The sequence below is a fragment of the Procambarus clarkii genome, chromosome 28 (assembly GCF_040958095.1).
Source record: "Procambarus clarkii isolate CNS0578487 chromosome 28, FALCON_Pclarkii_2.0, whole genome shotgun sequence".
NCBI lineage: Eukaryota > Metazoa > Arthropoda > Malacostraca > Decapoda > Cambaridae > Procambarus > Procambarus clarkii.
In genome coordinates, this window is record NC_091177.1 from 3,980,564 (window position 1) to 4,005,475 (window position 24,912).

The 24,912-nt window shown below is 38.3% G+C and overlaps 2 protein-coding genes across 9 annotated transcripts in view; one reads left to right on the plus strand and one right to left on the minus strand.

Moving 5' to 3' along the window:
• Positions 1 to 1,987: 1,987 nt before the first annotated feature.
• Positions 1,988 to 11,840, minus strand: galla-1 (cytosolic iron-sulfur assembly component galla-1). Of its 6 annotated transcripts, none has more exons than XM_045737371.2 (5): positions 11,760 to 11,840; positions 9,681 to 9,750; positions 7,944 to 8,023; positions 5,682 to 5,862; positions 5,249 to 5,446 (listed from the first exon to the last, which is right to left on the minus strand). In XM_045737371.2, exons 2-5 carry the CDS (start codon positions 9,724 to 9,726, stop codon positions 5,346 to 5,348), a joined length of 408 nt encoding a protein of 135 aa, XP_045593327.1. In that variant the 5' UTR covers positions 9,727 to 9,750; positions 11,760 to 11,840; the 3' UTR covers positions 5,249 to 5,345. The 6 variants fall into 6 exon arrangements, with proteins under 6 accessions (XP_045593323.2, XP_045593327.1, XP_045593325.1 ...); XM_045737369.2 differs by lacking the exon at positions 11,760 to 11,840 and adding an exon at positions 11,536 to 11,689; XM_045737370.2 differs by lacking the exon at positions 11,760 to 11,840 and adding an exon at positions 11,596 to 11,665.
• A 7,970-nt stretch (positions 11,841 to 19,810) lies between these two features.
• Positions 19,811 to 24,912, plus strand: part of LOC123754994 (methionine synthase) — a 29,834-nt gene continuing 24,732 nt past the window's right edge. Inside the window, exons 1-3 of one of the 3 annotated variants that reach the window (XM_045737365.2) lie at positions 19,811 to 19,894; positions 22,254 to 22,453; positions 24,364 to 24,461. In XM_045737365.2, coding sequence (XP_045593321.1) covers positions 22,313 to 22,453; positions 24,364 to 24,461 — 239 coding nt within the window. In that variant the 5' untranslated portion in view covers positions 19,811 to 19,894; positions 22,254 to 22,312. Of the gene's footprint in view, positions 19,895 to 19,937; positions 20,119 to 20,161; positions 20,483 to 22,253; positions 22,454 to 24,363; positions 24,462 to 24,912 lie in introns of those variants that run through there. The other 2 variants (XM_069332807.1, XM_045737363.2) reach the window with 2 other exon arrangements.

A 24,912-nucleotide genomic window follows, 5' to 3' on the forward strand; every position in this document is an offset into this window, starting at 1 on the left:
CAATCTGTCACATACGCTTTGAAACAACTGATGTTTTAGGCCTCCATCACTTTCTCGCTTAATTTGTTCCAACCATCTATTACTCTATTTGGAAAAGAAAACTTTTTAATATTTCTTCAGCACCTTTGTTTTCTTAGATTAAATCTGTGACCTCTTGTTCTTGAGGTTGCCATTTTTACAAATTCCTCTTTGTCAATTTGGTTGATTCTTGTTACTATGATCATATTGCCTCTTTTTTTTTCTTCTATCTTCTAGTTTTGGTATATTTAACGCTTCTAGCCTCTCTTTCGTAATTCTTGTTTTTCAGTTCTGCAAGCCATTTTGTAGCATGCCTTTTTACTTTTGGTGTACACATTTGCATCACTTATGACTGTGGTGCAGTAATAGTGATTCTGCATACTACTGTACTAGCCAGGTGGGGAATCACTGTTTCAATACACCTGATGACTTGAAGGGTTTTCCAACTCTGAAGACTTGCACAGTGCTTCAGGAATGTTTTCCAGGCAGCAGTTGCACAGTGGCCTGTGCTTCCTAGTTTTGTTTGTATTACCTCTTTTGGATCCAGGCAACAGTTCCCAGTTGTTTTATGTGGTGGAAGTTCAGTGGTTGGTTTTGTTAGTTGCTCCTGATGCCCAGTCTGGGATGGTGATAAAAGCTGCTACCGCTTTTTCCCCCTACCCCTTCATTTCACAATAATTTATTTGCATATTTTGGAGCTCAGTATCCTGGGGTGTGAGGGTCTATCCCAGTCAATGCTGTCTCATTTTCTGAGGGCTTGTGTGTCTGGAGGGGTATGTTTGCTCTATCCTGAGGCATTCTCTCTCCAGAGGCAAAGGCTGATGGTGATTTGAAGTTGTCTGATTCCCCAGTTGCATTTAGCTCTTTGTTAAGGGTCAGGTGCCTGGCCCTGTGCATTTCTTGCATGTGTGGCAGCTTCTTAACCACTGCACTGCGCAAAGCGCCTTTAGGCGCTCAGAGAGTTGTGCTTTTTGTTTTTTAATTTGGCCATGTTTTAATGTTTTTTAATGTTTTCATTACTATTTGTGTTTTGAAATGGAAATAGTTGACTTTGGAAACATTTTGACATTAAATTTACCTGAACATTTGTAAAAATAACAAAAATATGTCCTTGACAATTGCACCAAGACGTTTTTGCCGAAAATAGGTGAGCAGTGCAAGGGTTAATGCAAGTGTTTATTGGGAGCTGGATTTTTGTGCCAAAATACTTGATGATGGGCCTGGCTTTGGTGCCCAACAGAGCTTGAGAAACTTTAGTGTCTTTTTGGTTCATTGCTGTTTGTGGAGGTATACCTCTATGGATGTTTTTTTGTTTTCTATCTATTGATCAGCTGTTCTGGTGATTGTTGGGCTGTGCTAAAGGGGTTTCATTGCCATCTTTTTTTCTCCCTTTACCTTCTTTTGTGGGCTTTTACATTGAATAGTCTAGGTTTGTGGGGCAGAAAAGTGAATTATCCGGGCTCTGGCGCTTCTGTAGTGCTGAACTGTGTATCTACACTGGTGTGTTGGGCAGTGTGGTTTCAGGACACTGTTCTCTGTCTTTAGACCAGGGGCCAGATTCATGAAAGCACTTACGGAAGCACTTACGAGCGTGTACATCTTTCCTCAATCTTTGACGGCTTTAGTTACATTTATTAAACAGTTTACAAGCATGAAAACTTCCCATTCAACTGTTGTTATAGTTATAAACAGTCTCCTGGTGCTTCGGAGCTCATTAACTGTTTAATAATTGGAAACAAAGCCGCCAAAGATTGAGAAAAGATGTACAGGTTCGTAAATGTTTGCATAAGTGCTTTCGTGAATCTGACCCCTGGTTATTCGTGGGCCAAATGCCCATGTATTTCAGGGCTGAGCTTCCCAGCTGTCTTACTTCAACATCTTCTGGCTGTTCTGCCTGGTCATCTTGCTGATGAATATGAAGGACATACGAGTGAAAAGTGGTGTTGCTAAATTATACAAAAAGCAGAAATAGTTATGGCCCATTTTATTCAATAATAAACATATGTACACGAGTCAACTGACCTATTACTTAGTTTTTTGAAATGAACTCTCTGTAAAATGCTTCAAAGACAATTGGAATGATCTATTTTAAAAGATTTTGAATTACTCATCTTCATTAATCCTTACAAAAAGACTGATAAGCTGCTGATTGTAATCCCAATGGTATTGAAATAATGAAATCAATGTTTCCACAATGATGGGTTTACTGCTCACAGTTAGCACTTGCTCGCTCACTTTTATTTTACTGACAAAGTACAGTACTAGAGTAGAATTATAATTGGAAGCTCACCTCATCTTGAGTTTTGTATCATACAGTCTGTTATACTGTATGTGTGTGTGTCTGAAATTTTCTCCATGGTTAGTTTTGCAAAGACTTAAGAGATTGTGGTAGGATTTTTGTGAAAATGATAAACCGAGTAAAGTTCCAACCAGGAACGGTGATACACAAACAAAATGTGATTCACAACCTACAAGAAAAAATAATTTGCTAAAGAATGAATTAAGGCACCATTTTTATCTAGGAAAGCTGCCAAATTAATTCACCCAACTAAAATTTATTGACATGAGTCATACATAGTTACTAATGTGATTTCATCTTGAAACTACAGCATTTCTACTGGTGATTACAACTAATATCTTTATTATTTACTCCAACTAATATTAGTTGAAGACTCCAAAAAACTAAAATAATATTTACCAACAATATTCAAATATGTGAAGAGAGCCATGATGGGAAAATGCACTAATAGTGCAAATGACTCCAATTACACAACAGAAAAAAATTGTCCGGTTGGGAATAAATGTACAGAAAATCTTAAAAACATATCCATAATACCAAGTAATTTTCTTATGTCAATGTTTGTTTTCAATTATAATCTTTTATAAATCACAGTTGTATAGTTATCTGTCCAGATTTGTCCAGAGGTTCTCAAATTCATGAGCAAATTTGTTCACTAATTGTGGATGATTGGTAATAATGACATTTTCATTGTTACTGATAACTGCACTCCAAGTCCAGTTAAACGATCCAGTCAACAACACCCCATCACAAGTGTAATTTTGAGGTGCTTTAACTGCAGGAGTCTTACACTGGCTGAACAACTTTGAGAAGAATTTATAAGTTTCATTCTTTTTCCACAGATTTGAAAGTCTAGAATGTACAATGGATCCTGTATGATTTCTATCCTTCAAATAATTATGATCTACTTCACATTGTTCACTTTTAATAAGTTTTTGTTTCCTTTCTACATATGAATCAGAAGAGGCAGTGGTGAATTGTTGTTCTGGAGCATCTATCACAGCAAATTTGTGGTGCATAAGAAGAGCGGGTTTGCTGCATCGAAACAATATATTGTGTTTGTGAAAGACTTTGATGGCAACCTCGCTGGAACTTGCCATTTCTGTCTCTAAAAGCACTCTCACTCTAACACCACGTTGCTGAGGATGAGAAACGTGTGATAAGAGATTCTCTACTCACATATATTATTATTATATATCATTTCTAAGGCAAATTGCCTAAAATTAATAATAATATTATTTGACAGCAACTGAAAATGTGATGATATAAATAACTGTGGCCAACAACTGACCCATGTACATTAAGCCACTAAATAAATATCATAGAATTTGAGCAGCAAGTAAAAACTGAATTTGCTTACGGGGAATGACTCCATCAAGACCGGTGCATAAGTCAAGAGATAAGGGTTTAATTACAGTTGTCATTAAAAACTTAAGACGATAGGCTGACAAACACAATAGAGGATGCAGTATTCCAAAGAGGATACCACTCAAGTAGTTGTCAAAAAGAAGGCACCAAGCTGAGGAAACTATGTGGTGCCACCTCTGTCATGAAATGTTAAAAATTATCACTAAAGATACCAATAAAAGAACAAAAAAAGATGCAAGAGATATCAACTGAAAAACGAGCTATGAGGAGAGGTTAGAAGCACTAAATATGCCAAAGCTGGAAGACAGGAGGGAAAAAGAGGTGAAAAGATCACCACATACAAAATAGTAACAGGAATTGACACATTGACAAGAAAGCATTTCTTAAACCTACAATTTCAAGAACATGAGGCCATAGATTCAAACAAGAAAACAAAAGTACTGACAAAATATACAAACAGAATAATAGAATGGTTGGAACAATTTAAGCGAGGTGGATGCCAAAAACCATAAATAGTTTTAAAGCATCATATGACAAAGATGCAGGCGATGAGTCACAATATCCTAGCTGAAGTATGTTGACCAGACCACACACTAGAAGGGGAAGGGACGGACCGAAACGTCGTCTTCCCTTCACCTTCTAGTGTGTGGTCTGGTCAACATGACAAAGATTATAGGGAAGACGGGACACCATGAACATAGCTCTCATCCTAGAACTACACTTCAGTATTTACATATACACAGTCTATCTCTCTCTCTCTCTCCTCTTTGTTCTTTCACCTCATATCAACTTTCCCTTAGCCACACACTAACACATTATGACTACTTAATCTCAAATTCACTTCAACAACTAACCTTTGCTCTTACAACAGCATCCAGAAGGTCCTTGCATGTTAAAACATAAATGCATATACTTAGAGATCTTTTGGCTGATTCCAAAGCGTTTATTATATGGATGAGTGATGTGCTTCTCTTCAGATAGCCAGATGGCTGGAAGATTTTATTTTCAATAGCTTCAGTGTTATGTATTTGTCCATTATGACTTGTTGGTACGTCATGGTGATGGCTGGTCAGGTTCAGAGTGCAAGGGATTAGAAAGGGGTTGCTCTTAAGGTCACACTCAAAGTTATCCTCACCATTACATTCACTTACACTTGAGAAATTATTTTGTTTCTTTGTTTTCAAACTTACAACTTCCTTTTGTTGACTGGTGCTGCTACGAGTGTTAAATATAGGCTTTGGGATAAGAAAAGCATTTCTTTTTAATTCCCACTGAACATCTTGATTACCATTACCTTTCCTTAAACAAACAGATGGTTTAGTGTCTTCCCTATTAGGAATTCTAGAGGGTTTCTTGCCTTCAAAAGACTGTGACTGTGGTGCATTATCATTCTTTGACCAGCTAAAGTTTGTACTGTGGTCCTGCACTTTATATTGGGTTTCTGACACAATTCCATAATCAGGAAAGAAAATAACTTCACTGTACATCATTGAATTCTCAGTCACAGTGTTAAAGTTAGCATGATTTTCAAAGAGTTTATGATGAACAAAATAACAGTAAATGTTCTTTAGACACCGTATAATTACTTCACTGCCAACTAAAGTACAAAATCCTATTGCAGAATATCTAAATAATGACATTTCCTGTACAAATTTTGAATCTAGCAGTCTCGATCTGTCAGGCACTCCTCCACTACTTTAGAAAGGTTTGGATTCTCCAGTGCTGCTGCCACTCTCTCTTTATCGTTGATTTGTTTATTCACTGAAAATTTAAAAGAAAGTGAGATATACATGCTAATATTGTTGTAGTAAATCTATAAAACTCACCAAAATCAAAATTTTATTTATACAATCATATCAAAAAGGTAGTTAAGTAAGGAATTATCAAAAGAAAGCACCAAGCCAAGGAGATTATGTAGCACCATTATGTCTAAACAGGAAAGTTTGCTACATCATCTAAATGAAGAAATGATAATAAAACACTATGCAACACTCACCTTCCACCTCTGTGTTGTGAGTGCCAGGTGCAATATTGATGTCAGCCTTGTATGGACACACTAAACTTCTACTTAATTTGACCCTTATACATAGGCCAATCAATGTTGCCAGAGAACAATGAGGAACAGTTGGAACAAATTCGATGTTAATCAAGAACTTGTCGTGATTTAACCTTGTCACCTGAAACAAGTGAGAGAATTGGTAGATGAGTACAAGAGTTGAATGTAATGTAATCTTGGAGAAAGAGGATATGAACAAATGAACCTCAATGACATTTGAGATGTATACAAGGAATGTTTGCTTAAGAATGTCATGGAAATGTTTGTGCAATTGTACAAATTGGTAGAAGAATACAATGAATTGGTGGGTGGGATGAGGAAGTGAGCATAATAATAATAAAGCAATGAATATAATGAAACGCCTCTTTCTGGAGAAGCCTCTTGGTGGTTTCCTGAAGCTCTCTCATTGAGATGGCTTCTCACCACTGAGTCACATCAGCCATAGGAATTATGTATGACCTACTGGGGACCAGAGCCAGAATTTGGCCCCCTTACAGAGGCACAGGGAGCAGAGGATTATTATGATCACTCTCACCAAGAAAACATCCAGAGAGTAAACAAAGCAATACAAACAACTGCAAGGTTCACAGAAAACAAGGCATCAAAACAGTCAAACAATACTCAAGTTTAACTTCCATTTGTTAAGGATGGAGTAGTATACTTCTCACTCAGGCCTTTCTTAACTTCTATACTAACATTCCATCCTTTCATTATACATTACTATTCACTTTTCCTATCACTCTTAAACTCATTATACTCCCTCTTATTTTATCTTCCATACTCCCATTATTATCAAACACTTCCCATAAGTACATACAATTTACCACCACAAATCAAATGTTACAAGAAGAATAATATGGAGTAGTTCTGGAATTAGCCGAATGATTTTGTGGAGAAGCAACAAGATGGTATAGTAGTAGTTCTTGTGCCGAGGATATATATGCTAGGGAGGGTAATGAATACACAGGCACGGGTGTTGGGAGTAGGGTGTGCCAGGTGTAAATGGTAATAAGGATTTCTTGGTGGATATGTGTTAAGAGGTGTTTATTTCTCTCAAATACTTTTTTAAGCATAGGTTTATAGGCAGGTATACATGGAGGTTAAAGGAAGGGAAGAAATTGAGGAAAATTTTAATGACTGGTAAATATGTATTCGTACAAGATGTATAAGTTGCGAGTGTTGTGAGAGGAATGTTTGTGGGGGTCAGGTCATTATGTAATACTGTGCTTAATTAAGGTAAGCAGGAGGTGGGTGAATTGACTGGAGGTGAAGTGAATTGAGGAGAAGTATAGCATGTGTCTAAATGTAAGGAAGTTGTAGTGCACAAAATTGTAAAAATGTTAAGAAAGATTTGGTAAAACATGGTAAGGCAGACGATTCAATTATTTAACCCTCAGGCTGCAGACATCATTAATTGTCGATTTACAGGGTAATGTGGGTATCATCATATGAAGATTTAAACAATTACTGTCTGGGTTTTATACGTATGATGCAAATATGGATATAATAGGTCTATGTGTATGTAATGGAGTTTACCTTGATCCAGGAAAAAATCCTGCTACCATTTCATGGTATGAATGTAATCATCATCATGAATATTACTATGGGAATGCAATCATTGTCATATGATGATTTAAACAATTATTGTCTGTGTTTTACATATATGATTCAAATATAGATACTGTATAATAGCTCTCTGTAAATAAATGTAAATAAAAAAAGTGATAAAACAATTAGTGAAACATCCAAGGATAAAACGGGACGTGTTAACATAGCCGAGCGCCAGGCATTGACAAGTACCAGACGCAGCCTTGCAGAGCGCCTCCATCCAGTGAAACTATAAATATTCCCTTATTTTTGAGTTTTTCTTATATTCTGCATTCTATAATGAAGATTGGGGGGGGGGATTTTTTTTTTATTTTTTTGCACATTGTTTTTGTTAAATTTTTTGGTTATTTTTATGACCATACTGTGTTTATGGCCATAGCCGCTGTCCAAAGGTTAAACAGTCAAGACATTTAAATACACACATGTTTAATATTGATGTGTTGTGAGTGAAAACTTACCAGTGAAGCTAGACAAAATTAAAGCTATGCTCTTATTTTATCAAATCCGTCATAATTTTACAACCTTATAACTTCAACAATTTCTTGCATTCTTCTGATATAATCTTCCTTATACTGTCTCCTTTTAATAGTTTACCTTAATTCCTTCTTCTTTTATGACATCCAAATCTTCTAGTGTAGCATCTTTTTCTGGATCTCGAACTGTTCGTAATGCATCTGTTAAAAGACAGTTGACAAAGAATCATCATGTAGAAGTAAACAAAGCAACACAAACAACTGCAAAGTTCACAGAAAACAAGGCATCAAAACAGTCAAACAATACTCAAGTTTAACTTCCACATGTTAAGGCTGGAGTAGTATACTTCTCTCTCAGGCCTTTCTTAACTTCCATGCTAACATTCCATCCTTTCATTATACATTACTATTCACTTTTTCCATCACTCTTCAACTCATTATACTCCCTCTTATTTTATCTTCCATAGAGTCTGTTATTTAAACAGACTTAACTAAAAATTATGCACAATATATTTTATTACACTTACGAGTGTCATAATGTTCACGTCAACTGTTCAAACTGGTAATAATGTTACACAATCTATTAGTTCAGTATAAAGCATACCTTTTAAACAAACAAATTATGTAGGGAAAGGTTATCAGTACTGTATTCAGCTACTTAACCCAACCCTTCGACAGCAGTTACAGTCAATGTTGAGTCACAGGGTAATGCAGTTACTGTATCATCATATGAAGATTTAACAAATTATTATCTGGATTTTATATTTATGATGTAAATATAGATATAAAAGGTATATTATGGACCATTATTCCTAGTACCATTACATTGTACAATTGCAGTTATCATCATGAATGTTACTAGGGGAATGCGATCATCGTCATATGACAATTTAAACAATTATTGTCTGGGTTTTACATGTATGATGATAATTAGGATATAAAAGTTCTCTGTGGATGTAAATAAAGAAAAAAGTGATAAAACAATCAGTGAAACATCAGAGGATAAAACAGAAAGTGTCAGCATAGAAGGCAAGGCATCGAAGCATAGAAAAAGAAAGCATAGAAACCAGAAAGCATAGAAGCTTTAAAAGCATAAAAGCAAAGCATAGAAAGCATAGAGAAAGCATAGAAACCAGGCATCGACAAATCCCAGACGCTGCCTTGCAGAGCGCCTCCACCCAGTGAAACTATAAATATTCCCTTATTTTTGCATTTTTCTTATACAAATTAATAATTCTATAATGAAAAATGATTTGTTCCATTTTTTTAATATTTTGTGCATAGGCAGGTATGACCATTTCTCCACAGCTGCTGTCTAAGGGTTAAGTTACTTTTCGGGACAAGCTACCTTGGTATATTCCAAAGTGTGTGGCTCAGGTATATCTCAGATACATGGTTTTGGTCCCACAACAGCAATCAAAGCAAGTCTACCCGAGCCAAAGCTTGGGGAACAACAGATGATGAAACCTGAATAAAGATTAAAGGGTGTAGATCCAGGCTGCTCACTGTGACCCAGAAATGCACCAGTATGGAAGCAGAGAAGGAATATGGCTGATATTGAGATGGAAGGTCACCCACCTGATTTAGCAACACACCATCCAGACCATCCACCAAACTCCAATGAGAGTTAAAGAGCATGCATAAACACAATAAAGCAACTAAAATATGGGAACTCTCAGAGAACTCAAAATATACTCTCTAGAAAGGAGATGATAGAAATATAACATATTGTATACATGGAAGATACAGTACTTTATATGCCTATCCAAGTCCTCTTCACAATGACAGAATTCTAATTTCCAATCATTCACCAGTGCAAAAGAGATTAAATAAATCATTCACAAACTATGTTTCTTACCATAAACAGTAGCTGCTACATCCACCAACTCAGCATCCTTGGACATATTGTTTGCTACTGCTCAACAAGCCTAAAAGTAATATATAAAGCCAATAAAATGTGTTAAATGACATTAAAGTGCTTGGGCATTTTCTAAATGTCTATATTTAGAAAATGTATACTGTACGTATTTATTTACCTGAATTTTACCCAATAACATTAGTAGCCTTGAAAAGGGCAGAAAGCTAACAGCTTGTCAAAGGTCCCCCCCATTTGCTCTGATGATTTTTTCTACCAGGATTGTAAAATACAAGTTTTTTGGCATTTAAAGCTTCAGCGGGTAGGCAGTTCCATGGGTTTATAACCCCGTGGGTGAAAAAGAATCTCCTGTTCTCAGTCCTACATTGTGATTTGTTGAGTGTGAAACCGTTGCTCCTCATTCCTGTTATACCTGACTTTTGAAGAAATTGTGTGGATCAATATCCTCTAATTTGTTCGGTTTTTAAAGATTTCATTGAGATCTATCCTGTAATTCTGGGTTGCGGTGTTGTTAGCCCTGTGGCCCTCAACCGTTCCTGGTACTGTGTGAGAGTTGACTTGGTTCTGGGATGATTTTTGTTTTTGTTGTTTGGTGTGGAAATGTGAGTGAAATTAGTTACATTATAGTAAGTAAATATTTCTCAGTCTCTGTTAAACTGATTGGGAGATGTACACAGGCTGCCTGTCCCCACGACAAAATGAATTATCAAATTATTATCACAAATGGTAGAGAGGATTGAGATTACCTTAAGATAACAGATGATGGCGAGATGGGATTACTTTAACAATGGATTTATATAACAATGTTGGTCGCAAAGAAAACTACAGTATAAATTTTTGGATTTTCCGGCAAAACACTATTTCTCTACTTTGCATTCAATGCATGAGCTTGGCAACTTGGAGCCTACGAGAGATACCCATATCTGTAACAAGACACAGTACTGTACTACTAACACAAGTCCCGGTAGTGCATTCAGGTTCGCTCTCGACTCTCAATCAAGAATTCCGGGTTCGAATCCCAGGCAGGACAGAAATAGTTGGGCACGTTTCTTTTCACCTTATGCTCCTATCCACCTAGCAGTAAATAGGTAGTAGCCATGAGATAGTCAGCTAGTTGTGGGGTTACATCCTGGTCAGTAAATTCAACCCTGGGACATGGGGGGGGGAAGACCTTGATATACCTACCTTGAGGTTACCTTGAGGTGCTACCGGGGCTTAGCATCCCCGCGGCCCGGTCGTCGACCAGGCCTCCTGGTTGCCGGACTGATCAACCAGGCTGTTGGACGCGGCTGCTCGCAGCCTGACGTATGAGTCACAGCCTGGTTGATCAGGTATCCTTTGGATATAAACCTAACATATAATATATGTATGAACTGGCTGCCTCTCCCCCGACACAATAAATTATATAACAACATTACTATGATAACAAGTCCATTGCATGTTCATCTTCGAATGCTTAATAGAATTGATTAGTTAACCAAGCTGAATTTCCAGGGACACATTCTAAATATATAAAAAAAAAGTTTCAAAAACTGTTGGCATTCTTTCTAAGATCAGATATTATGTACCACGCCCTGCCCTGGTGACTCTCTATTACTCCCTCATCTATCCATATCTCAACTATGGTATTTGTGCTTGGGGCTCTACTACCCAAAATCATTTACGTCCTCTAATTACTCAACACAAAGCCGCTATTAGAACAATATCCAACTCTGGCCCCAGACATCACTCGGTACCCCTACTCAAACCTCTGAATATGTTAGACATTAAGTCACTGCACATTCTCTCATGTGTATTATACATATATAAAATGCTGAACTGTAATGCCAATCCTGACCTCAAAAGCTTCATAGAAGGTTGTAACAGAACCCATGAGCACCACACCAGAAATAAATACCGTCTTGATATTCCTAGAGTACGACTTAATCAAACTAGAAATGCTCTACAAATCAAGGGACCCAGAATGTAGAATGACCTTCCCAACCATGTTAAAGACTGTACCTCTCTCAACCAGTTTAAGATAAAAACGAAGCTATACCTAATAAATTCCCTGTAACCTACCTTACCCTTCTATTGTCAACCAATGTCTGTTTTTTTTTTTTTAAAGAGCGCTGTTTGTCGACAGAATTGTATTTGTGCTGCTTTTTCAGCTATGTTTTCATTCCATGTTTTCATTTTACTCTTTATGCTCAATTAGTATTAAGCTTTAGTCATTTAAGTTTTTCATGCCCGAAACGCTTTGCGTAATAGTGGCTTTAGGGATTGTATGTACTAGCCCTATCTATAAATCCATCATTCTTTGTAAAATCTCTTGTATGTGTGTACCTTACCTAAATAAACATTTATTTATTTATTGAATGTTTCTGGTCATTTCACACCCTTATCAATTTGACAGTCATTATCCTATCCTAAACTAACTAATCTTTTACTAAGAGCTGTGCTGGCAGCAAGGAGGACTTTTCATTAATTTACTGGAAATGTACTCGAGAGCTACTACGTCACTAGTGGCCTCGACAAGGAGAGGAAGTCAGTAGATTGTCAAAAGTCATACGTGATGTTTTTATTGAGTTGGAGTTTAAAATTCAGCAGTATTTTGGCTTTGATGGGCAGGCAGTTCCATGGGTTTATAATCCTATGGGTGAAAAAGCATCTCCTGTTATGTCCTACATTGTTGGTAAGAATCATAAGGGTAATAAACTCATGGAACTGTCAAAACACAAATACAAAGACAATAAATTACGTTGCAGACTTTACAGAGACAGAGTGCATACTATTTTCGCTGTCCTGACCTTAATTTTCGATGTACAGATTTCATTTTTGTACCAATGTGTTCGCAATAGAATGATCTATAGGAACATATAAGAATATGTATATGTCACCAAAGCATGAATTAAATCACACAAAAAGCTAAAGAACTACATCGATCACTAGCCGTGAGCTCCAAACAGCGACGAAATGTTTCTATTCTTTTCAGGGTTGTCAACTACACACTTGTCCTACAGCGTTAAATTTGGTATCACTGTGATCGCAATTAAATTCCCTATACGGACATATGCATATAAATGTAGAATCATCATCGCGGCCCACACCAAGAGTGTGTGAAGTGCGCGATTACCCACCCCGTGTCAACAATACAATAGTCTTTCCACTAAGTTTCAATACTATGCCGTTCTCCCAAATATGCCATGTACATATTAGAGAAAACAGAAATTTAATAGCAAACATTTTCATACTATCCCCAAGTCGATCGAATAAGAATTGGATTTTATACAAATATTTTTTAATCGCGCGTAAATTTACGACGCACCGGTACTTTCAGGACTTGAGGGACTTGAAGTAGAGGGGGGTAGAAATAGCCTAAGCTACTCTATCCCTTTGAGATGTATTTATTGCTTATCTCAATAAACATACTTGAACTTGAACTTGAACTTGGTACTTTCAGGTAAAAATACGCGTCGTTGAGGTACGACACTGGCGCGTGAAAGGCTATTAATTAATTAATTAATTAATTAAATTAAAATTATCTGTTAGATTAAGGACCTGCCCGAAACGCTGCGCGTACTAGTGGCTTTACAAGATTGTAAATACTATGCTATGTAGTTTCTCAAACCCAATGTACCTTCTTGTATATAAATAAATCAATAAGGTAGATATTCCCCGTCCAGCGGGTCTGCACCTTTTCGTACTTGCTCTACTCTCTGAACACGGCGCACAATATTAATATTTTCCTGCTCTTCTCAACTATTGTATTTGTTATTGTAATACAAAATATACTTTACTGGTGTACTTACATAAAAATATTTGTTTACAAATACAAAAACGCCATTTAAAGTTAAATCTAAAAGTGCACATGACTATATTATGATGCATCTAGGATATGTTTTGTTGATCACTGAGCGAGACCCAATATAAGACGAGATGGACCAAGGGTCGTGCTTCAACTCCCGCCCTCCTCCACTCCCCTCAGTCATGGCTACTGAGATTATAACAGTCATAGGCGGATCCAAGAGGCTCCTGGATGAGCCCCAAGTTAATAATAGTCACCAGAAAAGGCCCAGACACGAAAACAGAGCCACCAGCTATGAGATCAGCGATAACGGTGAAGTTTTAACAATATACTTCCTTCATCCCCCTATAATCTCTAATCCCCCGTCACTAGAGGGTATGGAGGAGGTTGCTCTAGAGGATCATAATCACCTCCAAGTGAGAATCAATGGAAAATGCTCCACTATGTTTGTCGACAGCGGGGCGACATTCAACGCTATAGAACACCGATTAGCGAAAGAACTAGGATTAGAAAATATAGTATCTGAGACCTACCCCGTTAAGTTAAATCTTTTTGCAGAATCGAAAGATTTTATTCAACAGAGAATCAACAACGTTAAACTACAACTACAAAACAATAAGGAATTGAACGCAAGAGTAGACATTCTTCCTCCGGAAATGGACCACTACTACGACCCCGACCCAATTCCAACTTTGATTTTTAGTTTCCCATTAATGACAGAGTACCACGTAGTGCAGTAATTTCACCATAATAAGTCATCCATCTACTTCAAGAAGCTAAGACCAATAAAATGTAGAGGGTTTGGATTGGCCTCCACACAAATGGCGCACATAAGAATGTAGTTGCCAGACAAGGCACAAAAACCATTAACGAATACGATATTGGTTGATACCGGAGCAAAGAACACATGGGTTTCTAGTTTGTTTCTAAAAAGTATTGGGTTAGAAACCACTCCACCCAAAACAGTTCGGTTCCATATGGGCGGAGACACCTACATTGAAGACAAGCTACGGGTACTCCGAGGTTAAATACATCCTTTTATTATTGGTCAAGTGCTCTTGGAAAAATATCGCTGTACACTGGACGCCTCATCTTTTTATTTGTATATTAATGCTAATAATAAAACTTACTTAACTTTACTTTACTGATAAAACAGCAGCCTAACCCTCATTATAAAATATATTTTATGTGTCTTACCTTAATTAATAACTAGCAGGTTTACACCTACCCGTGTAAAAAAAAAAAAAAAAAAAATGTGTGTGTGTGTGTACTCATGTAGTTGTATTCACCTATTTGTGCTTGTGGGGTATTGAGCTCTGGGGCTTTGGTCCCGCCTCTCAACTGTCAATCAACTGGTAAACAGATTCCTGAGCCTGTTGGGCTCTATTATACAGTATCTACATTTGAAACTGTGTATGAAGTCAGCCACCATCAAATCACTGCCTAATGCATTCCACCTGTTAACTACTCTGACACAAAAAAAAATCTTTTTGTTGCCCAGTGCTGCACTTTCTCCAGAGCAGCTATGTCCTTCTGAAGATGGGGTCTCCATGCTTGGATACAGTAATCCAAATGGGGGGCAGATTTATATAATTGAATCACTACCTTCCTTTCCTTAAAGTCAAAGGTACTCTTGATTATTCCAAAGGTCTGGTTAGTTAGTTTTTTATTGGTGCTCCTATCTGTTGTGCAACTTTCAGTGAGTGGTGGATTTTGACTCCCAGCCATTTGTCATGATAATTAGTGATGGCTCTTATTTTGATTATGGGTCCGTAAACTCGGCTGGCCCACTAAGTGTTGCTTGTTTCTGTTTTACTTGGGTGGAGTAAAGCCTTTATTATTAATTTATATTACTCATGCGCTATGGAAAAAATGAAAATATAAAAACGGAAACCACGTACAAAACTCAGGCAAATCATGACACAGAACGAAAAGGCAATGTAAAGGATCTGGGTGTACTCATGTCGGAAGACCTTACCTTTAAAGAACACAATTAATAAAGTAGCCGTCACAACTGCAAGAAAAATGACAGGTTGGATAACAAGAACTTTTCACACTAGAGATGCTATACCGATGATGACACTTTTCAAAACGCTTGTGCTCTCTAGAGTGGAGTACTGCTGCACAATGACAGCACCTTTCAAAGCTGGATAAATTGCTGACCTGGAGAGCGTGCAGAGATCCTTTACTGCTAGAATTCACTCAGTAAAACACCTAAACTATTGGGACCGACTAAAGAGCCTAAATCTGTACTCCCTTGAGCGCAGGCGGGAGAGATATATAATAATTTACACGTGGAAAATATTAGAGGGGCTGGTCCCAAACCTGCACACAGAAATAACATCACATGACACCAGAAGACATGGCAGGATGTGCAGAATACCCCCGTTGAAAAGCGGAGGTGCAACAGGTACTCTGAGAGAGAACTCTATCAACATCAGAGGCCCGAGACTGTTCAACACGCTTCCGCTACACATAAGGGGCATAACTGGCCGACCCCTCACAGTGTTCAAGAGAGAACTGGATAAGCACCTCCAAAGGATACCTGATCAACCAGGCTGTGACTCATACGTCAGGCTGCGAGCAGCCGTGTCCAACAGCCTGGTTGATCAGTCCAGCAACCAGGAGGCCTGGTCGACGACCGGGCCGCGGGGACGCTAAGCCCCGGAAGCACCTCAAGGTAACCTCAAGGTAAGGTACCATGCCGATAAAATACACTTCTTGACGATGAGTATGGGGTGCAAAAATAATGAGGATGAGTATGAGTACAGGATGAATATAGGGTACACAATGAACTACCACTCACAGGATGAGTATGGGTTGCATCACAAGAATCTATCGCACAGAGGATGAGCATGGAGAACACAAAGAGTTACACGATGAGAAAGGGTTTCAAATGTACTATGACTTACAGGATGAGTATGGGGTGCACAATAAACTACCATTCACATGATGAGTCTATGATATTTGTGCTCTATATTAGGGTAACTAAAATACACCTCTGTTTCCAAAATAAATACTTTAATGACAAATATTTGTAACTATATTTTGTTTCCAATTTTCTGATGATATAGAACATATCATTATATATATATATATATATATATATATATATATATATATATATATATATATATATATATATATATATATATATATATATATATATATATATTATATTATCTTGTCCAGGTCATCATGAAGGGGATGGCAATTGTATAAGTTTCTTATTTTCCCTAGTAGCTAAGCATCATCAGCAAACATGTTCATATAATCCTGTGTTCTTTCTGGTAGATCATTCATATGGATAATGAACATTTCTGGTGCAAGAACTGAACCCTGTGGTACACCACTTGTAACATATCTCCAAGTCACCCCTCCGGTATATTTCAGTTTCCAGAACAACCTCTTATCTGGGACTGTCAAAAGTATTTTAAGTACAGATAAATTGCAGTTACCCAACCATCTCTTTCCTGTAAAATCAATGTCAGCGAGAATTTCACACGAAATAAACGCTAAATGATTTACAGTTGATCTACAATTTACAATGATCTACAATTTACAGTTGAAGATTACCAAGATCTTGATCTGTATCCACAACCTCGTTCTTGTATATTGCAGATTCATATTTAAGCATTGACATGAGTGGTTCAAATGACGAGTAACAAGTTACATTTTCCTCAAGATATGTTTTGATTCTCAAGACTGATGTCAAAAGCTCAAGTCCCATTCCCATTCAAGATTTCTCAGTTTAGTTTTCACAGACGTTACTCTCGAAAATATCCGTTCAACCAGGGCATTACTGATTGGCAAGCTGTATATTTTCTACACAAACTCAGCTAGGTCAATCAGTATGGGATTGAAGTCAATCAGTATATCTGAAGTGTCGGAAATTTGACCCGTGAGCGTGATTTTTGAGCCGAATTCTGACTCTCTGCAACTATTTTCATTTTCAAATTACGACTTTTTATACCGAAAATATGCCAATTACTGAAAACAGCGATGGGTCATATTTTGCCCAAACCCCCCTGCAGTTTTCAAAATATCAGAAATGTCGAAAATTTGACTCCTGAGCGTGATTTTTGAGCCGAATTCTGACTCTCTGCACCTATTTTCATTTTCAAATTACGACTTTTTATACCGAAAATATGCCAATTACTGAAAACAGCGATGGGTCATATTTTGCCCAAACCCCCCTGCAGTTTTCAAAATATCTGAAATGTCGAAAATTTGACTCCTGAGTGTGATTTTTGAGCCGAATTCTGACTCTCTGCACCTATTTTCATTTTCATATTACGACTTTTTATACCGAAAATATGCCAATTACTGAAAACAGCGATGGGTCATATTTTGCCCAAACCCCCCTGCAGTTTTCAAAATATCTGAAATGTCCAAAATTTGACTCCTGAGCGTGATTTTTGAGCCGAATGCTGACTCTCTGCACCTATTTTCATTTTCAAATTACGACTTTTTACACCGAAAATATGCCAATTACTGAAAACGGCGATGAGTCATATTTTGCCCAAACCCCCCTGCAGTTTTCAAAATATCTGAAATGTCGGAAATTTGACTCCTGAGCGTGATTTTTGAACCGAATTTTGACAGTGTTATCGTCGTATGATGCTCTAACGTTTATTATTATTATAGAAAATTCGGAATCAAAGAAAATGAAACATTTTTGGGATAACAATTATATATATGTATAATTTCATATGCCATCATTTCTTTTTTTGTGTGTGGGTATTTATCCGAATTTACCTGAAGGCCACTAACACTAGTGGCCTCGACGAGGACAAGAAGCCGGCGGCTTGTCAAAGGTCCCCTCCCATTTGCTTTGGTGATCTTTTTCAGCTGGATTTAAAGTTTTACAGTTTTTTGTCATTTGCGGCTTCTGCGGGTAGGCGGTTCCACGGGTTTATAACAGTGTGGATAAAAAAACTGTTTTCAGTTCTACATAGTATCTTGTTGAACTTGAAACCGTTACTCCTTGTTCGTGTTACATCTGTTCTTTTGAAGAAATTAATAAACATCCTCCAAATTGTTCAGAATGTTAAAAGTTTCAATGAGATTTGCCCTGTCTCTGTGCTTGGATACAGTCATCCAAATAGGGGCGCACCAGGGCGTACAATTGAATCACTAACTTCTTTTCCTTAAAATCAATGGCCGGTACAGTATGCTTAATTATTCCAAGGGTTTTGAACTGAAGCAGAGGACCTCTCCTGACAGTAGGTGCATACAGCTCTTCCTTCCCACGTTGTCCGTCGTCCGGACACATTACACAACTGGTCGGGCTCCGGTTACACAATTGGTCGGGCTCCAGTTAAATACCTGGTTGGGCTCCAGGAGTGTCACTTGGGCTTCGGGTTGTGCATGGTCGGGCTTCGGTTCGTGCATGGTTGTGCTTCAGATGTTTGTGTGTATTGAATTGTTTGTTTGCTTCGCTCATGCTAGGCTTGCGGTTACACAGCTGGTGGGAGTCCAGTTACACAACTGGTCGGGCTCTAGGTACATATAACTGGTCGGGCTCCAGGGGTGTCACTTGGGCTTCGGGTTGTGCATGGTCGGGCTTTGGTTCATGCATGGTTGTGCTTCAGAGGTTGTTTGTTCAGTTCGTTCATGCTAGGATTGCGGCTATATAAATGGTCGGGGTCTGGTTACACAAGTTGTCAGGCTCCGGTTACACAACTGGTCGGGCTCTGGTTAAATAACTGGGCGGGCTCTGGGAGTGTCATTTGGGCTTCGATTCGTGCATGGTTGTGCTTCATATGTTGTTTGTATGCTTTGTTCATGCTAGGCCTTCCTCCTACTTCCATAACCGGCGGTGGGAAACGGCTCTGGCTAGGTTACGTATTGGCTATACACGTTTAACTCACGGTCACTTAATGGAGCACCGCCCTGCTCCTTATTGTCCATATTGCATTTTTCCTCTTATGGTGTACACATTCTTGTTGAATGTCCTGACTTCCAGGACATGCGTGTATCTTGCTTTCCGACCGTCCCTTGTGGTCAATTGTCTCTCGATAGAATTCTTGGTGAATCGGATACTTTTGAAATCGTTCGCCTTATGGGTTTCTGTTCTCGTATTGGCATCCTTAGTAATATTTAGCGCCCTCTGATTACTCCGGACATTTATTTGGTGGTGCTACATAGCTTTCCCGGTTTGGTGCCTGCCTTTGATAATTACTTACTTATTATTATTAAAATAATTAATAATTATATTATTATTATTATTATTATTATTATTATTATTATTATTATTATTATTATTATTATTAATTATTATAGCTGTCGTTGGTTGAGGGGCGACAACGATGTTGTTGTTGTTGATTTAAGGGCGACAACGATGGAGTTATTGGAGGTGTTGCGTCAGCTGGTGGTTGAAAATTGAAATTGAAATAAGTTTATTGAGGTAAAATACACACAAAGGGATAAGGTAGCTCAAGCTATTCTCATCGTGTTAATACATACATATACACACATCACAAACAATAAACATATTACCAAACATTCTGAGAGGAGAGCTGGTGTGGTCGTGCGCCTGGCCGCGGGGGTTTGTTTAGGTGCCACAGCATCAGCTGGTGTCCACGTGCCACTTAAGTCATCACAGATGCAGCATCCCGTTCTCAAGATGGGGTGAGTGTAAAGTTGTCAAATATGTGAGTTAAATGAAGGTCGTGTCCATGATATATTAAACCAAATCTTTGCAAGTTTGAGTCCGTCGGTGTAGGAAGTTTGGAGTCGAAGTCATGGTCAGAGAGACGGACTGTGCCGGTATGTTATATAAAGCCGGGGCTGTGTGTTTACCTTCCTTTCTGTGAAGTAGACTAGAGGGTGCCGGGTGAGAGGTCCTAAGAGCCAGGTGAGAGGATCTGAGAGCCAGGTGAGAGACACTGGGACGTCAGATGGGCCAAGCTGTGAGCTGCACACGTGTGTATAAACAACCCGTCAAGCTCGTCTTTTAAGATGATGTCACACAAACGGCCGGCAGCTATGTCAGGTAAAGATATGCCTTCGCATCTTCATACTCATTATACTGTACTTTTTAATGAACAAATCCTCAAGGGCCGTGACGAGGATTCGTGGATTTGTTCATTTGATGCATCACGTTAGTGTGATCTCTGTGTGTACTTTTTAAGTTATTTATAGCATCAGGGATATGTAAAAAGTAAACTTAATACATGGTAATACTGGGGTATATGTATAAAACCCAACTTATCAATCGCAACCTAACAACCCATCCTATTTAACATAACATATTCTTGAGTCAGATTCATTATTGACTCACAATCGAGAAAGTCTGAAGTCGGAAAGTGACGCATAAGGTTCTCTCACAATGTTCTTTGTGTTCCTCTGGCAACAGCTTACTATCCAAAACTACCCCTAGGTCTTGTTCTTTATTAGAGTTCTGTAATTCCTTTCCACATTTTTTGTAAGTTGTGTGTAGTTTATTTTCTCTAATTCCACATTTCATAACATGGCATTTATTCCCATTAAATTCCATTTGCCACGTTGCTCCAAGCACTTATTTTATCTAGATTAATTTGAAGGGAAAATTCAAAAAGGCATTTCAATTGTCTGCATTTCCTATCTTCCCCAGTACGGTATCTTAGCATTATCTGCAAACATGTTCATATAATTCTGTATACCTTCTGATAGATCGTTTATGTAGACGATGAACATTACTGGTGCAAGAACTGAACCCTGTGATACTCTGCTAGTAACACTCCAGTCAGATACATTGTCTCTGATTACTGCCCTTATCTGTCAGTTAGAATTTTTTTTATTTATGTTAGAAGTCTCTGTTACCCCTCCAGTATGTTCCAGTTTCCAGAACAGCCTCTTGTGTGGGACTGTCAAAAGCCTTTTATTTTTTAGGTCCAGATAGACATAGTCTATGCAACCACCTCTTTCCTGTATTATCTCTGTGGTTCTATAATAAAAACTAAGTAGATTTGTTACACAGGATCTTCCTGCTTGAAAACCATACTGTTTGCTCGCTATTGTCATTACTCTCTAGGTGTTCAACCCATTTAGCTTTAACTCTTGTTTCTAGTGTTTTGTCTAACACGCTTGTTAATGATACAGGTCTATAATTTAGAGATTCCTCTCGACTACTATTTTTATATATTGGTACTGTACTATGTTTGTCTTTCTCCATATATCTGCTAAGATTCCTGTGTACAAGGATGTCTGGAATATTAATTGGGATGGAATGCTCAGCTCAGTTGCACATTCTTGCAGCACCTAAGGTGAAACTCCATCAGGTCCTATTGATTTATTTCTTCCTTGCCCCTTGAGTAATTTTTCTACTTTGTCTTGAGATATTTGGGGAGTAGAAGACCACCCAGAACCCCATCAAGCAAGTATATCTCTATGTATTCTATGACATGCTCTGGAATTGTGTATTGAAAGAGGAGCGTCAGAGGTAGAACAGTCCTGGATGAGAGTCGGAGTGCATGGGGGGAAGGGGATCGTGGTGAAAATCCTGGTCCGGCTTCAGTGAAAGCTTTCAGAAACCCTTGTATGTTCAGTAGAACCAAATCTGAGAAGGAAAGTGGCTGGTAAGTATTATGTAATGTAGTTTTTTACACAGTAGTAGGTATTAGAGTGGGAAAGCATTCTAGTCATGAGACACGGGTAACATATGATTGTACCTGTCCAAATGCTAACACCTGATTCCAAATACTGTATTGTGTGTTAATGTACTGTATTGTATTTCATACATTAGTTATTTTATCAGTAATATTAGTAACATTCACCATTCACAGCTCGTGCAAGGGAGATTCACCAGGCTCTGCAGGACCGCATCCTGGTTATAGATGGAGCCATGGGAACAATGATCCAGCGCCACAAGCTGTCGGAGATTGACTATCGAGGAGAAGAATTTAAAGAACATGAAAGTAACCTTATGGGCAACAATGATTTACTTTCTCTTACAAAACCACAAATTATCCTTGGCATACATAAAGTAAGTATGTGTTGGGATGTTGTCCTTCTCATGTTGATACTGTATTATTCTTGGCATATGTAAAGTAAAAATGTTTGTGAGGCTTTCCTCATACAACAATTTACAGCCCTGTACTGTATGGTGGTGTTGTTTAGTATTATAGTTTGTCATAATTCCTACTATTGATTCCCTACTAGCTGCAAAAAGATGCAAATTGGAATGAGACTAATACTCTATAGGCAAAAAAAAAAAATACAAAGCTAATCAAATGCCACACACTCGAGAACGACAAAGAAGACTATGCAAAAAAGTAGAAGATAGTGAGCCAAAACTGAAAGAATTGTATAAAATCTAGGAGTCAAACAGAGCAAAAGGCCATCAGTGAAACTGAAAGAAGTCCAAAATATTTCTTCTGCTATGCAAAGTCCATAGCAAAGACCACACCTAGTACTGGGCTTTTGCATAAGAAAGATGGAACAATCAATGATGAATCAAAGAAATTAGTGTACTTAGTAAAATTGAGTTTTTAGCGAACCTCTAAATCCTTAATGGAATGAAATGCTTCTTTCTGGTAGAAAGTGGCTTTCTACTTTCTTGGTGGCTTCCTGAAGCTAGGTCGCTGCGATAGCTACTCTCATATGAATCACATCAGTATTAGACGTCTTGTGTGGCCTGTTAGGGACCAAAACTAAAGCCTACATCCCACTTTTCCCCAAGAAGCAAAGAGAGCGGGGGAGTGCTTTGGTCACCCTTGCCAAAGGAAACATCCAGAAAGGTGAAACAATACAGACAACTGCAAGGTTCACAGAGAAAAGAACTGAGTAGCCAACAACTCTGCTCATGATTCACTCAGTAGTTAGATTACACCTCCTAGTTTCAGGTGGTGAGCAAGGCAGCAGCACCACCAGGAGCTCCCAGCTTCTGCATCATCAGACCTTCTGCCCACAGCTAAAATACTTCAAACCAATTTGCCTGGAAGCAGGATGCCACAGAGTACCTACCAGAAAGAGGTGCTTCGTTACATTTAACGTTGGTTTTCTTGGACTGCAGTGGCTCCCTGAAGCTATCTAACAACAGAACAGAAGGAAAACATAGGATTTACCAGGGAGGAAGAGAGCAATGAACTACGCTCGTAGAGTTGAAAACCTAGGCTGGAAAATTAATTCAGGGTAACCCAAGTGTGACACGGACCAGGGACAATGACCCAGGTAACAAGCAGTCAGGATCTTGTTAGTCCTCCAAAATCTGAGCCTAAATATCAGCCAATGATATATTGGAAAAACTACAGACAGAGCCACAAACTTCCCAACATCAACATCAGTCAGGACTCTTGTGACTGATGTGACCCTGTAGCAGGGAGCACCCTCACTGAGAGAGTTTCTGGGAGTCAACAGGACTCTACCAGAAAGAGGCGTTTCATTACATTCATAACATTATTCAACGCTGATTTTTTAAGCATGTAATTTTATCGCCCCTATTCCCTCTCTTGCTCAATTTCATATATTTGTGGGGGGGGATCTCTTTGCTTGAAAGAGGATATATATATATGATGTGGTTGGGGGGGGGGAGATTAGTAGTATTGGAGCATTGAATTATGGATTGTGTGAGTGACTGACTGGTAAGGTGACTAAAGTTCTCAGTAACAGTTGTGAATTGGGAATATATCACACCTCAAGTTTGTGAAAAGACTTGTGGGATTCAGTTTTTTGGGGTTTGGTGGACACAGTAGTGATTCCAATTTACCCTGTATGTCACTGCAATGCCGGTGCTGTATCTCGTCTTGTCTGACAATAATTGCAATCATTTTATACACTAAGGATAGATATTCCTCTGGGTATAGCAGAACAACATGTTTAGATAGAAAGCTTTTCATGAGCTAACAGTGTAGGTTTTACAATCTCAAAGCATGTTATTTTATTTATAAATTTCAGGCATACCTGGAGGCTGGTGCAGATATTATTGAGACCAACACCTTCAGTGGAACCCGTATAGCTCAGGCTGACTATCACCTGGAACACATCTGCTATAGGTTAGTTACCTTATGAATTATACCAATAAACTAGTATGTTTTTGTTAGTTTCTTAGAAATATAAGTCTGAATCAGACTTTATAATATAATAAAACTGAAATACAGTATAATGTAATATTCAGATTTGAACTTGTGTTGGGGCATCCCAGTCCCACATGCTGACTACTGGACTGTACCATGAATATCTGGGATGCCCCCAGATCTAATTTTCTGGTTGGTTTCCTTGGTGGCATCCTGAATTGCCACCTGGCAAGCTCGAAGCTTAGGATACCAAAGTTGCCCACCTGGCAAGGTATTACAAGGTCCTAACTGAAGCCAGAACTGTAGGAGAATCTTGCTCCTCAACAGAGGCAGGGGAGTCTGGGGGGCATGATTCCGCCACCGAAGATAAAAACGCCAGAAATGTAGGGTGCAACAAAACTAGAAACTGCGTAGATAAACATGGTAACTC